Below are 14,121 nucleotides of genomic sequence, written 5' to 3'. Positions count from 1 at the left end.
CGCTGTGAGGAAAGTTCATGTTATTCTACTTTGCGGTGTAACACTGCTTTGGAAATGTCAAAATACTGAAAGGCAGATGGAGCTAGCTATCCTAGGAGGCACTATGGTTTTCAGTGTTCTCTATCTCCCCCTGCTGGTAGGTGGACACAACCCATTCGTAATGGATTCATCTGCTATGACTAAAGGAAAGAAAATTACCAAGGTAAGAACCTAATTTTCCCTTCTTGCTGTTCTTGGGAGGAAGAGGGGAGAATCCTGATACAGATGCAGCATTAGTTTTTTGTTTTTTTTGTTTTTTTAAATACTTTTGTGCCTTCTGGGGAAAGTGGTGGCTGGGACATTCTCCCTAGGTGGTGTACTATTTTCTCTATTTTTACTATCCTTTTGGAAATAGGGGGGGGGGGGGGGGGGGTCACTTAAAGTTTTAAAATTGATAGCTTGGAATGTGGAAGGCATTGGCTTTCCCATTAAACTCCAAAAGATATTGACAGCACTGAATAGACACCATGCTTCCATAGCATTCCTACAGGACACACATTTAACCTCCCTTGAACCTAACAAGCTGGTCAAGTGGTGGATGGGGGCTTGCTGTGACTCTTCTGCTGTAGGGAAAAAAAAGCAGAGGTGGTTATCTTGGGACAGTTTCCCTATGAGGAAAGGCTAAAGTGGCCAAGCTCTTTAGTTTGCAGAAGAGACAGCTGAGAGGAGATATGATAGAGGTTTATAAAATAATGAGTGCAATGGAATGGGTAGACATGAATTGCTTGTTTACTCTTTCCAAAAATACTAGGACTAGGGGGCACGCAATGAAGCTGTTAAGTAGTAAATTTAAAACAAATTAGAAAATATTTCTTCAGTCAAATGTGTAACTAAACTCTGAAATTTGTTGTCAGAAAATGTGGTAAAAGCAGTTGGCTTAGCAGGATTTTAAAATGGTTTGGATAACTTCCTAAAAGAAAAGTCCATAAACCATTGTTGAGATGAACTTGAGGAAAATCCACTGCTTATTTCTAGAATAAGCAGCATAAAATCTATTTTACTGTTTTGGGATCTTGCCAGGTACTTGTGATCTGGATTGGCCACTGTTGGAAACAGAATACTGGGCCTGATGGACCTTCAATCTGTCCCAGTATGGCAACATCTATGTTCTTGTTACTTAAGGGTTAAATGCCACCTTCCATAGCATCCCACAGATCAATCTAGAGACCTTCATAGATAGCTATATGTGGTCATGTGCAGCCAGCTTCTCTTCAGTGTTCTCTCTGTCTAGCAGATGGTCATAACTGTGCAACTCCTGATTGATCCAGCTCCTAGCCCGTCCCATGGGTCTATGTTGAGCCTGGATTGGTGTTGAGGTCCCATCTCGTGGGATTTTTTGGGGGTATACCTGTTGGTGCCAGGTCCCTCCCAACTAGAGAGCTGCACGGGACGGAAGCAGTTCTGCGGGGTTCCTGTCGGGACAGAAGCAGTTCTGCAGTATTCCCGCGGGGACGGAAGCAGGTCCTGCAGGGCTCCCGCGGGGATGGAAGCAGTTCTGCGGGGTTCCTTTGGAAGTGTAAGCTGCACTGCATCAGCCTCTCATCTACTGAGTACCTTGAGTGCTGTCTCCTCCTCCTCCTTGCTTTAACAGCATAAATGTGGAAAGTCTTCTGTTAAGGAGGTGGTAGAGATACAAATGATGATGGAATTCAAAAAGACTTGGGATGAACACAGAGGATCTCTAATTAGAAAATGGAAGTTATAAAAATGCTAACCTTAAATGGCTGCATGTGTGTGGATGTGTCAAGTGACGCTTAGATGGCGACTCTGGCTGTGATTAACTAGGGCCGATACCGGGCAGACTTGTATGGTCTGTGTCTAATATATGGCAGTCTGGTTTAGGATGGGCTAGAAAGGGCTTAAACAGCAACTTCAGTGGCTGGAACATAAGGACAGTGCTGGTTAGATTTTTACAGTCTGTATCCCACAAATGAGAAGATGAATAGACTGGAGTGGGCTTCAACGAGAACTCCAGCAGTTGGAACATAAGTATAGGGCCAGATAGACGTCTATGGTCTATGTTCCAGAAACACGAAAGAAAGTATATAATATCACACTTGTTGATTTAATCATGAATTGATAATGAGTGTGACTATTGGGCAGACTGGATGGGGACCGTTCAGGTCTTTATTTGCTGTCACTTACTATGTTACAAATCCTCTTTGCTCCCGGGCTGATGCGCAGACCTCAGGTCTGACACCTAACCTACTGGTGTGTGCATGTGGTGACCTCTCAGCACACAGTGCCAGAAATCAGAGACAAATCTTACATGTGCACACCAGAGTGTTCTAAGTTTCAGCTTCCATTCCTTCCTTGCCTACAGTGATGTGGCTCAAATTCAGAGAGAGACTGAGGGAGCTGACCAGAATTTTCTTTTATGTGCCATTAAATTCCTGCGGGGACGGGTGGGGATGGGTTGTGATGGGTTAAATTTTTGCGGGGATGGGTAAGATTCCAGTGGGGATGGGTGAGATTCTAGCAGGGACGGGCGGGGATGGGTAAGATTTCTGTCCCTGTGCAACTCTCTACTCCCAACGGCCCCCCCTGGGTTCCTGGCTTCCAGTGCCCTATTTGATCTGGCACCTGCTTGCTCTCCCCTGCCTCCTGAAAGAAAACAACAACAAAAAAACCCAGCATCAGGCAGCTAAAGTAAGCACTGCAGGGGCAGCTTTAAAAAAAAGAAAAAGGAAGGGAACTGGACAGAGGAGTGTTTTGCAGTGCTGAAATTTTGGTCAGGGGGGTCCACAGCATTCGCCTCAGTGCTCCCGATGTCAGCGCCATCAGAAGCTGCAAAGTGCTGTTCCTGGTGTGGGAGCCGGAGGGCAGCAGCCTGCGGGTGCGACACGTGCGTGTGGCACAGCGTGCCTGAAGCAAGACAGATGGGAACAGGGAGCTCGGTTTCGGCTTGCAATTCGGAGGAGACTTACTGTTTTGGCAGGAACCTTGGGCCTGTCTGGGGCGCCTCCCTGATGCGTGTGCTGTTTTCTCAGCACCGCTGCGCTCTGCATTGGACGTGGTGGCGGAAAAATTTCATTCTGAGCAGGCCTTGCTGTGGGCAGATACCGAGCGGTCAGATGACCTAGTGCAGGCTTCTGGTAGCTAGAGTGCCCCGTTTTTGCCAGAGTTTGTGCTGCTTATGCACAAAGCCGCCTTATTGAAGTGGGCAGGGGGTTCACAGGGCCTTGATGCCTCTCCCTCCCCTCTGGGATCTTGTTCCTCACCACAGCCACTATTAGCTAAGCGGCCCCAGAGGCCCTTGATTTTGATGCCACCTCACTGAAGTTGGATTGGGATGATATCCCCCTGGCCCAGTCACTGCTGGCTGTTGGAGGGCAGCTGTCCCATTTTCTGGAGGAGTGGGCCAGGGTAACGTCTGACAAATGGGTCTTGGAGGTAATCCGGGACGGATACAAACTCAAGTTTGCCCGTCCCTGGTCAGACTTCTTCCTAGAGTCTCCCTGCAAGGCTGAGGCCAAGATAGCAGCTGTACGGATACCCTTGACGACTTGTTATGCATCTGTATGGTGTGACCCATGCCACCGGAGGAGTGTGGCCTCTGTTGTTACTCCATTTACTTTGTGGTACCCAAAAAGGGAGGCTCTTTCTGCCATGTATTGGATCTCAAGGCGGTAAACAAGACCTTATGTGTTCGACACTTGAGAATTGAAACCTTGCGCTTAGTCATTGCTGCGATACAACCAGGGGAATTCTTGACCACTCTCGATCTGAAAGAGACATATCTGCACATCCCCATTTGGCCCCATCATCAACGCTTTCTCCGGTTTGCAGTGCTAGGTCAGCACTTTCAGGTTCAAGCGATGTCCTTTGGGCTTGCTATAGCACCCAGAACCTTCTCAAGAGTCATAGTGTTCATCACAGCAGCACTCCGGAAGGAGGGGGTTCATGTGCACCCTGTCTTGATGACTGGCTCATTCGGGCGCCGTCCTACAAAGAGAGACTCAAGGCAACGGACAGAGTAATCATTCTTCTGTGGTCCATAGGCCATCTTTCACCCTTGCAGTCGCTAGAGTACATGGGCGTGACTTTCAGCACATAGGCAGGGATGATGTCCCTACCGACACTGCACAGTCTACTGCTCCAGGGCCAGCTGGAGAGTCTCCTGTGGAAGCCAGCACCCCGAGCCTGGGATTACGTGCAAGTGCTGGGCTCCATGGCGTCCACATTGGATGTAGTACTGTGGGCCAGGAGCCACATGCGACCGCTTCAGTTATCTCTGCCCAGCAGGTGGTTGCCTCTCTCGGAGGATTATCAGGCCTGGGTGCCGTGGATGCCGCAAGCCAGGCTAGTGATGCAATGATAGCTGGCTCTGGAGCATCTGTAACAGGGTTGTCCTTTGGCGTCGCCAGACTGGGTGATAGTAACCACGGATGCCTGCCTATCCAGTTGGGGGGGGGGGGGGGGCTCATTGCCTTAGTAGGATGGCCCTGGGGTCTTGGTCCCCGGTGGATGCATCATGGTCCATCAACCCGTTGGAGTTGAGGTCGATCGCCTGGCACGAAGGTAGTTTGACAGCATTCTATGGGGGTCCCCTGTGCGAGTTCTGTCAGACAGTGCTACAGCAGTAGCATATGTGAACAGGCAGGGAGGAACAAAGAGTGTGTCCCTGGCACAGGAGGCAGAGCTCCTCTGCCACTAGGCGGAAGTGCACCTGACCCTGCTCTCGGCTGTGCACATAGTGGGGTTGACAAACTTGCAGGCAGACTTTCCTGAACCTGGGCGAATGGGAACTTTTGCCGCAGGCATTTGAGCACATTACAGACCTCTGGGGGATGCCGGAGATGAACCTCATGGCCAGCAGGGCCAACGCGGAGGTAGCCCAATTCTTCAGCAGAGGCAAGGAGTTAGGATCAGAGGGAATCGACGCCCTGCTCCAAAATTGGTCCTTGGATATTTTTTGTTTTCCAACCATGGCCCATGGTGGGGCATGTAGTGGGCCAGATTGCGAGACATCCCGGGACGGTGATCCTGGTGGCTCCGGATTAGCCTGTGCACCCGTGGTACATGGACCTCATCTGCTTCTTGACTGATCGCTCTGGTTCTCCGTGCAGGGCGGACTCCTGATTCAGGGTCCCATTCAGACGGAGGATCCCTCCCACTTTGGTCTTATGGCCTGGTCCTTGAGAGGGCGTGTCTGAGGAAGAAGGGTTACCCAGACGTGGTTATTACGACCATGCTACAGGCCAGGAAGTGTTCTATGTCCACAGCGTACGCCAGAGTCTGGTGTACGTTTGAGCTTGGTGTTCTTTGTCAGGCGTCCCTGCAGTTTCGGCTTTGGTATCCATTACCCTTGCTTTCTTGCAGAAAGGTCTGGAGAAGTCTCTTTCCTTGAATACCTTGAAGGTTCAAGTGGCAGCTTTTGCCTGCTTTGGGGGCCGCCTTAAGGGCTCTTCATTAGCTGCTCACCCAAATGTCTTGTGCTTCCTCTGGGGGAATGAACCATCTGTGACTACTTAGGGTGCCGGTTCTTCTGACATGGAATCTGAACCTCATTCAGCAGGCAATGCAGTGGCCTCCCTTTGAGCCTTTAGACCGATTGAAGGATCTCACCTTGAAAACGATTTTCCTGGTAGCGGTCGTCTCTGTCAGGTGTGTGTTGGAACTACAATCCTTGTCCTGCAGGGACCCCTTTCTACGCTTCACCGAAGCGGGAGTATGCATTCGGACAGTGCCATCCTTTTTGCTGAAGGTAGTATTGTGTTTTCATCTGAACCAGATGCTGGTGCTGCCAGCGTTTTGCCGGGAGGACTCCTCGGAGTTCCAGGCACTACAGTACCTACAGTGGGGGAAATAAGTATTTGATCCCTTGCTGATTTTGTAAGTTTGCCCACTGACAAAGACATGAGCAGCCCATAATTGAAGGGTAGGTTATTGGTAACAGTGAGAGATAGCACATCACAAATTAAATCCGGAAAATCACATTGTGGAAAGTATATGAATTTATTTGCATTCTGCAGAGGGAAATAAGTATTTAATCCCTCTGGCAAACAAGACCTAATACTTGGTGGCAAAACCCTTGTTGGCAAGCACAGCGGTCAGACGTCTTCTGTAGTTGATGATGAGGTTTGCACACATGTCAGGAGGAATTTTGGTCCACTCCTCTTTGCAGATCATCTCTAAATCATTAAGAGTTCTGGGCTGTCGCTTGGCAACTCGCAGCTTCAGCTCCCTCCATAAGTTTTCAATGGGATTAAGGTCTGGTGACTGGCTAGGCCACTCCATGACCCTAATGTGCTTCTTCCTGAGCCACTCCTTTGTTGCCTTGGCTGTATGTTTTGGGTCATTGTCATGCTGGAAGACCCAGCCACGACCCATTTTTAAGGCCCTGGCGGAGGGAAGGAGGTTGTCACTCAGAATTGTACGGTACATGGCCCCATCCATTCTCCCATTGATGCGGTGAAGTAGTCCTGTGCCCTTAGCAGAGAAACACCCCCAAAACATAACATTTCCACCTCCATGCTTGACAGTGGGGACGGTGTTCTTTGGGTCATAGGCAGCATTTCTCTTCCTCCAAACACGGCGAGTTGAGTTCATGCCAAAGAGCTCAATTTTTGTCTCATCTGACCACAGCACCTTCTCCCAATCACTCTCGGCATCATCCAGGTGTTCACTGGCAAACTTCAGACGGGCCGTCACATGTGCCTTCCGGAGCAGGGGGACCTTGCGGGCACTGCAGGATTGCAATCCGTTATGTCATAATGTGTTACCAATGGTTTTCGTGGTGACAGTGGTCCCAGCTGCCTTGAGATCATTGACAAGTTCCCCCCTTGTAGTTGTAGGCTGATTTCTAACCTTCCTCATGATCAAGGATACCCCACGAGGTGAGATTTTGCGTGGAGCCCCAGATCTTTGTCGATTGACAGTCATTTTGTACTTCTTCCATTTTCTTACTATGGCACCAACAGTTGTCTCCTTCTCGCCCAGCGTCTTACTGATGGTTTTGTAGCCCATTCCAGCCTTGTGCAGGTGTATGATCTTGTCCCTGACATCCTTAGACAGCTCCTTGCTCTTGGCCATTTTGTAGAGGTTAGAGTCTGACTGATTCACTGAGTCTGTGGACAGGTGTCTTTCATACAGGTGACCATTGTCGACAGCTGTCTGTCATGCAGGTAACGAGTTGATTTGGAGCATCTACCTGGTCTGTAGGGGCCAGATCTCTTACTGGTTGGTGGGGGATCAAATACTTATTTCCCTCTGCAGAATGCAAATAAATTCATATACTTTCCACAATGTGATTTTCCGGATTTAATTTGTGATGTGCTATCTCTCACTGTTACCAATAACCTACCCTTCAATTATGGGCTGCTCATGTCTTTGTCAGTGGGCAAACTTACAAAATCAGCAAGGGATCAAATACTTATTTCCCCCACTGTATATGTTTGGCGCATTCTTATGCGTTACTTGGAGGTCAGTAATGAATTTCGCTGATCTGATCATTTTGTCTTCCATGCTGGACGCAAAAAGGAGACATGGCATTCAAAGCCATGGTGGCGCGTTGGTTGTGGGAGGCAATAGTGTTGACTTACTTAGCTGTGGGTAGGCTTCCTCCCTTTCAGGTGTGGGCACACTGTACGAGGGCACAAGCAGCTTCCCATGCCGAGTTTTGTCTGGTTTCTTTGGAGGACATTTGCAGGGCTGCCGTGTGGGCTTCAGCATATTCTTTTACTAAACATTATAGATTAGAGTGGCAGCCCGTCAGGATGCAACTTTCGGCGCATCAGTCCTCTCATCTGGGATGGATTTATCCCGCCTTTCTTGAGGACTGCTTTGATACATCCCAGAAGTCTCTGGATTGACCTGTGGGTCGCTATGGAAGGAAAAATTAGTTCTTACCTGATAATTTTCTTGCCATTAGTCCCAACAGATCAATACAGAGACCTTCCCTTTATCAGACAATTTCTGTGGGTTGTTCGACTTTCGTTGATAAGTAATGGAAGAGTTCCTGTGTTTGGTTTCTTTCCTTAAAAAAAAAAAAGTGACAAAACTGAAGACGATGTATAGAAACATGATTATTGCAGTATCCACTTTGGTGGTGTGCTGCCGCCTCCTGCCTTGGCAGTTGAGGTTCCAAATTGGATTCACGGATGCAGGAGAGTGTTCGTTTCATTGGGATTTCTGAATTTTCCACTGCATTGGTATCGACCATACTGAAGAGAAGCTGGCTGCACATATAGCTAGCTATCTCTGAAGTTCTCTCTCTCTCCATCTGCTGGTAGAGGGACATAACCTACAAGTCTCTGGATTGATCTCTTAGAACTGATGGAAAGAAAATTATCAGGTAAGAACTAATTTTTCCATCCATCGTATAGTGGCTGATAGAGACGGGGCAGATATGTTATACTTCATTTAACTGTGGATAGAACTACATATGTGTTTTGTAACATTTATGCACCCAGTGTTTGTCAAAAAAATTCTATAACTGACTTCTCCACTCCCTTCCGCATTTTGAGGGTCTCCCTTCTATTTCAAAAACCTGTTTACAAAAAAAAAAAACGCTGTCCATTCAGTGTGTGAATTTAAACCCCTCTGTTCTAAACGTTGCAGCGTATGTATCCATCGTTGCTTCCGTCTAGGCAAAGCAGTATCATGATCACCTACTCGAAGATTGGGGGGGGGGGGGCATAGTCTATAATAAAACATTTGAAAGAATCAAAGGTATGTCCTTTTGCTAGGCAATATGCATCAAGAGGTGCCCCAGATTGTTTCTACTGCACACAAGAACGGTGTTCTGTGATCCTCTGATGTAAACGTCTTATGATTTTTCCAACATACATCATTGTAGCAGACACATTCTAAAATGTAAACCACATAGGACAACTGACAGGTCGTTCTGTGCTGTAATTTATATACTTTTCGATCTTTTTGGAAATGCTCTCCTATATTGGTGTTCTGGAAGCGACTTTTCAGTTATCTTACGAGAGTGGTTGGCCAGCCTGTCACATGTTCCACTTTGGATGTCATTTTAGATCAGGGAGCAGCATTCTGCCTTCCAAGGGAAATGTCAAAGCTTATTTATACATAGGGCATGTATTCTGGGGGGGGGGGGGGGGGGGGGGGAATGTAGTTTGCAAAGATGGATTAGTCAAGACCCTCCATTCTTTTGGCAGTGGCAACTCCGGTTGCATTGCTTGATGTTATTGGAATCGAGAGATACTAACATTTCCTCAAAAGATGAAAACTGTTTCTCTCTGTTTGGAATGATTATTTGCAAACAGTGTCATAAGGCACAAAGTTTGGTGTTGAATACCTTATATCTGTTGTGAGTATCGGGGATATAATTCTGCTTGCTGTCAGGAGATTTGAGTACAGCCTCCCAATGATGTGTCTGTTGGTGGGAGGGTAGGGGGGATGAAAGTTTGAGGGGGCAGGTTTCATGATATCGTTGACCATTTTACTGCAAGAAGTTTTGTTTGGTGGCGGGATGGGAGTAGGGGATGGGAATTTTCCTAAGTAAAATTGAACTCATCTCTGTTTCATGGTTGCCTGTATGTTCATATGTTCAATAAAAACTAAACATCTAGGTCTTAACTAGACAATAAACTGAAAGTAGTAGACATCCTGAACTCTGACATGACTACTACTACTTAACATTTCTAAAGAGCTACTAGGGTTACGCAGCGCTGTACAGTTTAACAGAGAAGGACAGTCCCTGCTCAAGGAGCTTACAATCTAAAGAACAAATGTGCAGTCAGTCAAATTGGGGCAGTCTGGATTTCCTGAATAGAGGTATAAAGGTTAGGTGCCGAAGGCTACATTGAAGAGGTGGGCTTTTAGCAAGGATTTGAAGATGGGCAGGGAGGGGGCTTGGCGAATGGGCTCAGGAAGTTTATTTCAAGCATAGGGTGAGGCGAGGCAGAAAGGGCGGAGCCTGGAGTTGGCGGTGGTGGAGAAAGGGTACTGAGAGGAGGGATTTGTCCGGTGAGCGGAGGTTTCGGGTGGGAACGTAAGGGGAGATGAGGGTAGAGAGTTAATGAGGGGCTGTGGACTGAGTGCATTTGTAGGTTAGGAGGAGAAGCTTGAACTGTATTCGGTACCTGATCGGAAGCCAGTGAAGTGACATGAGAGAGACTTCCAAACCAAGCAGTATTACAACAGAACCCTTCATCAAAAGACCATTTGTAATGAAGCCCCCTTGTGATGGTTGCAATAACTTAACTTGTTCTCACTGATCAAGTAATCTGGGATGATCAAGCTGCCATATGATGGAGCCATACTGTAAAGAATCTTAAAGGACAGGTATATTATTTTAAACTATATTCTCATATGAAGAGACAGCCAGTGGAGTGCTGTCAAAAGAAAAAAAAAGGGTGGGGGGGAGGGATAGCATGTCTCTTAAGACCAGTTTGCTGGTTTTATTTTGGAAAGATTGTCTCAATTGCAATCTAGTAGAAAGTCCCTAGTAGGCTATGTTAGAGTAATCAAGCTAAAAAAGATTAATCACCTGTACCACTTCAACCACATAAGGGTCCACCAGATGGGCCCTAATTTGATGAATATAATTCAAAAATACAGGGACGTTTTTCACCACCTGTCCCTATATAGTTTTCATAGTTAATGAGAAACAAAAGCTACACCCAAAATTGTGAGATCACAGTAATGTCAGCTAAGACAGGAGTCGGCTCAGGAATTTGCTTATTTGATTCCCAATATACATTAAATTGGTCTTTACTGGATTCAGTATTAAGCAGTTTGCCAATGCACCAAATCATATGTCTTAAGCTAAAGAGGTTTGAAAAAGGATCAGCATAAATATAGTATGAGATGTCCAAAGCTCTCTCTACTAAGAAAAACATTAAAATACCTACTGTACCTGAATGTAAATCACCTTGAGCTACTACTGAAAAAGGTGTGGGCAAATCCAAGCAAATAAAATAAAGGAAACTGGTGAATCCTTCGGGACACCCACAACCTGGTTTTCATGCTTCATAAAAGTCCCCCCCCCACCCACTTCACCTTGTACCTCCTATTGACGAGAAATTCTGTGAGCCATTTTAACTTCATCTCTGCTAGTCCCAAATTAAGTTTTCTTAACAACAGAGTGTAATTGATTCAAATCAAATGTTGATAAACTGTATAAGTATAGCCTTCTTCTCCTCATCCAAAATTAAATATAATACATAACTAAGGCATTAGTATACTTTTTCAGTGCTATACATAGGATGAAACCCAGACTATCTACCATCTAGGGATATTTCTAGATAGCCCTAAAGCTGAGAAGCCACTACTGTCTCCACCATTTTACCCAACACTGGTAGACTAGCTATAGGCTCATAACAAAGAAGTAGCTTCATTAGAACTAAGTTTCAAGTGGAGGAGTAAGAATTATGTCTCCAAAGGATAGCTTCCTTCCTGTAGAACCATTGTCACAAACTGTCAGCTTACACAGAATCTTATCTGGAGAGTCCTGTAAAAACCCACCAGGCCAAGGATCTAAGCAGTGTGATCCTTCTGTAAATTTTCTCAACAAGCCCACATCACCTTTTGCTACAGTCAGCCTCAATATCTCAGTTCCGCTGAAGGGGGACAGCGAATGATTCAGAAGATCCAAACTCCTTCCCGCAGACTCAATCTTGAATCTAAAAACCAGCAAATGCAGAAGCTGTTAAAGTTGAAGTAGCAAAAATAATTGCTGGATGTAAGAGCCATCTAACCACCTTTAGTAATTCTCTGTTTCTGAATGTAACTCACTTTGAGCTACTACAAAAAAAAGGTGTGAATTAAATCCAAATAAGTGATTGATTTTTTAAAAAAATCATCCAGAAATTCACAAATGTCTAAGGTCACAGGCTTATTTTAGGAAACATTTAATGTGATTGGAGTATAGTATATATGTAATGATTTATCCTTTTTTTTTTCCTTTTAGGCATGGAGAGCAAAAAGTTGATTTCAGCAACAGATACTCAGTACTCTGGTACTCTCTTAAAATCTTTGAATGAACAGCGTATCCATGGTTTGTTCTGTGATGTAACGATTATTGTGGAGGACAGAAAGTTTCGAGCCCACAGAAATATCCTATCTGCATCCAGCACATATTTTCATCAGCTGTTCTCTGTGGCTGGGCAAGTTGTTGAACTGAGTTTTGTACGAGCAGAAATCTTTGCAGAAATACTCAATTACATTTACAGTTCTAAAATAGTCCGCATTAGATCTGATTCACTGGAAGAGTTGATCAAATCTGGGCAATTGTTGGGAGTTAAGTTTATAGCAGATCTGGGCATCCCTCTGTCACAGGTGAAAAACATTTCAGATGGAGGCAAAGATGGCAGTCCAGAAGAATCACCACCTAGCTCTGATCAAAAAGATTCTGAAACACAGCCCTCCACAAATCAATCTGCAAAAGCTGGACTGAATCAAGAGGTACCTGGTGTGATGCCTGTCATAACTGAAGCCTTTTCTTTATATGGTGATAAACTTTCTATATCTAAAAAAGCTGCTGACTCAAGGGAGAATATCTCAGATGATGATGATGATGTAATTTTTTGCTCTGAGCTGGTGCCTCCAAAAGAACGTCCATCACATAGCGCTGAAACACCACAGCAGCAGCCTACTCCAAATGCTACAATTGTGTCGGACCAAAAGACCAATAGCAATAATAGTAGGTCTCCTGCTCCAACTCAGTTTGTTCCAAATGCAAATCCTCCAAGTCAGCCACTACACAAACCTGTTATGTCATCTCAAAAGGTTACTGCATCCGTCAATAACTTGTCAGGTCCAAACCAGTTGCAACCTAGTGGCGAATCACTTGTCCCAACTCAAAAGCTTCTGGCTCTCAATACGATTGTGTTAAATCCACATCATCTCAATCCTTCTACTCATCTTGCTTCGCCTATCATAAATTCTTCATACCAGAAGCAACCTACAGTTAATCTGCTAGTGCACAAGCAGCAGCCATCTAATTCTGTGATTTTTCCCAAATCTGAGATTAGCCTCGATCGCAGTTGTGCTTCTAGTACAAATTTAATGATGGGCTCAGTAACAGACCAGACTGCTACAGGGGCAGTAACGGCTTTCAGTGGGTCAGGATTTCAGAAAAAACATGTGGTTACCTTTAGACAGCAATCATCTTCCAAACCTGGAGCATTCAAACTGAAAGTTTGTGATGTTGTTCCTGGAGGTAATAGAGATTCCATGACAGGTTTAGGGTCTCAGCACATTATGGGTGGGAAGAAGATCATAACATTGGACACAGCTTCAGAGATAGAAGGATTATCGACTGGTTGCAAAGTGTATGCCAACATTGGTGAAGATACATATGATATTGTAATTCCTGTCAAAGATGATCCCGAAGAAGGGGAATCAAGGCTGAATAGTGGTTTCCCACAAACATCTGGTGAAGGTTCCTTAAACAAACGGATGAAACTAAAACATGATGACCACTATGAACTCATAGTGGATGGAAAAGTCTATTACATTTGCATTGTATGTAAGCGATCTTATGTGTGTCTTACAAGTTTACGGAGACATTTTAATGTTCATTCCTGGGAAAAGAAATACCCTTGTCGTTACTGTGACAAAGTTTTTCCTCTTGCAGAGTACCGCACAAAGCATGAAATACACCATACGGGAGAGCGACGCTACCAGTGCTTGACATGTGGCAAAACATTCATCAACTATCAAGTTATGGCTTCACATATTAGGTCTGTCCATAGTCAGGATCCTTCTGGAGACTCTAAGCTTTACCGCTTGCATCCATGCAGGTCTCTGCAGATCAGGCAGTATGCATATATCACTGATACTTCTACCAGTATCCCAATCATAAACGAGGACGGAATTGTCTATCATGTTGACAACAACAAGAATGAGACACCTGTTGAAGGAACAGCCCCTGTTCCTCAACCTAAGCAAATGACTTGGGACGACATCTTCATTCAGCAGGGAAGTCAAACATTATTTAAGCCGAATGTCTCGGAAGGCAGTAATGAATTTGAATTTGTAATTCCAGAGTCTTACTGAGCTGTGTTTAGCTCCAGCATAAGAAAGACGAAACTAATGAATTTAATAAATAAAATCCTTAAACTGAAAACATGTTAATGTCTACCGAGGCTAGGGTTTGGGTAGGTTATA

The 14,121-nt window shown here is 45.4% G+C and overlaps 1 protein-coding gene across 1 annotated transcript in view; it reads left to right on the top strand.

Moving 5' to 3' along the window:
• ZBTB33 (zinc finger and BTB domain containing 33) overlaps positions 1-14,031 on the top strand; it is a 41,656-nt gene extending 27,625 nt beyond the window's left edge. The window contains exon 2 of the mRNA XM_030209302.1: positions 11,921-14,031. Coding sequence (XP_030065162.1) covers positions 11,923-14,010 — 2,088 coding nt within the window. The 5' untranslated portion in view covers positions 11,921-11,922 and the 3' untranslated portion in view covers positions 14,011-14,031. The remainder of the gene's footprint in view (positions 1-11,920) is intronic.
• Positions 14,032-14,121: the final 90 nt, after the last annotated feature.

Source organism: Microcaecilia unicolor, chromosome 7 (genome assembly GCF_901765095.1).
Source record: "Microcaecilia unicolor chromosome 7, aMicUni1.1, whole genome shotgun sequence".
Classification (NCBI taxonomy): domain Eukaryota; kingdom Metazoa; phylum Chordata; class Amphibia; order Gymnophiona; family Siphonopidae; genus Microcaecilia; species Microcaecilia unicolor.
The sequence above is the reverse complement of the archived record's forward strand: the minus strand, read 5'-3'. Positions and strand labels throughout refer to the sequence as shown.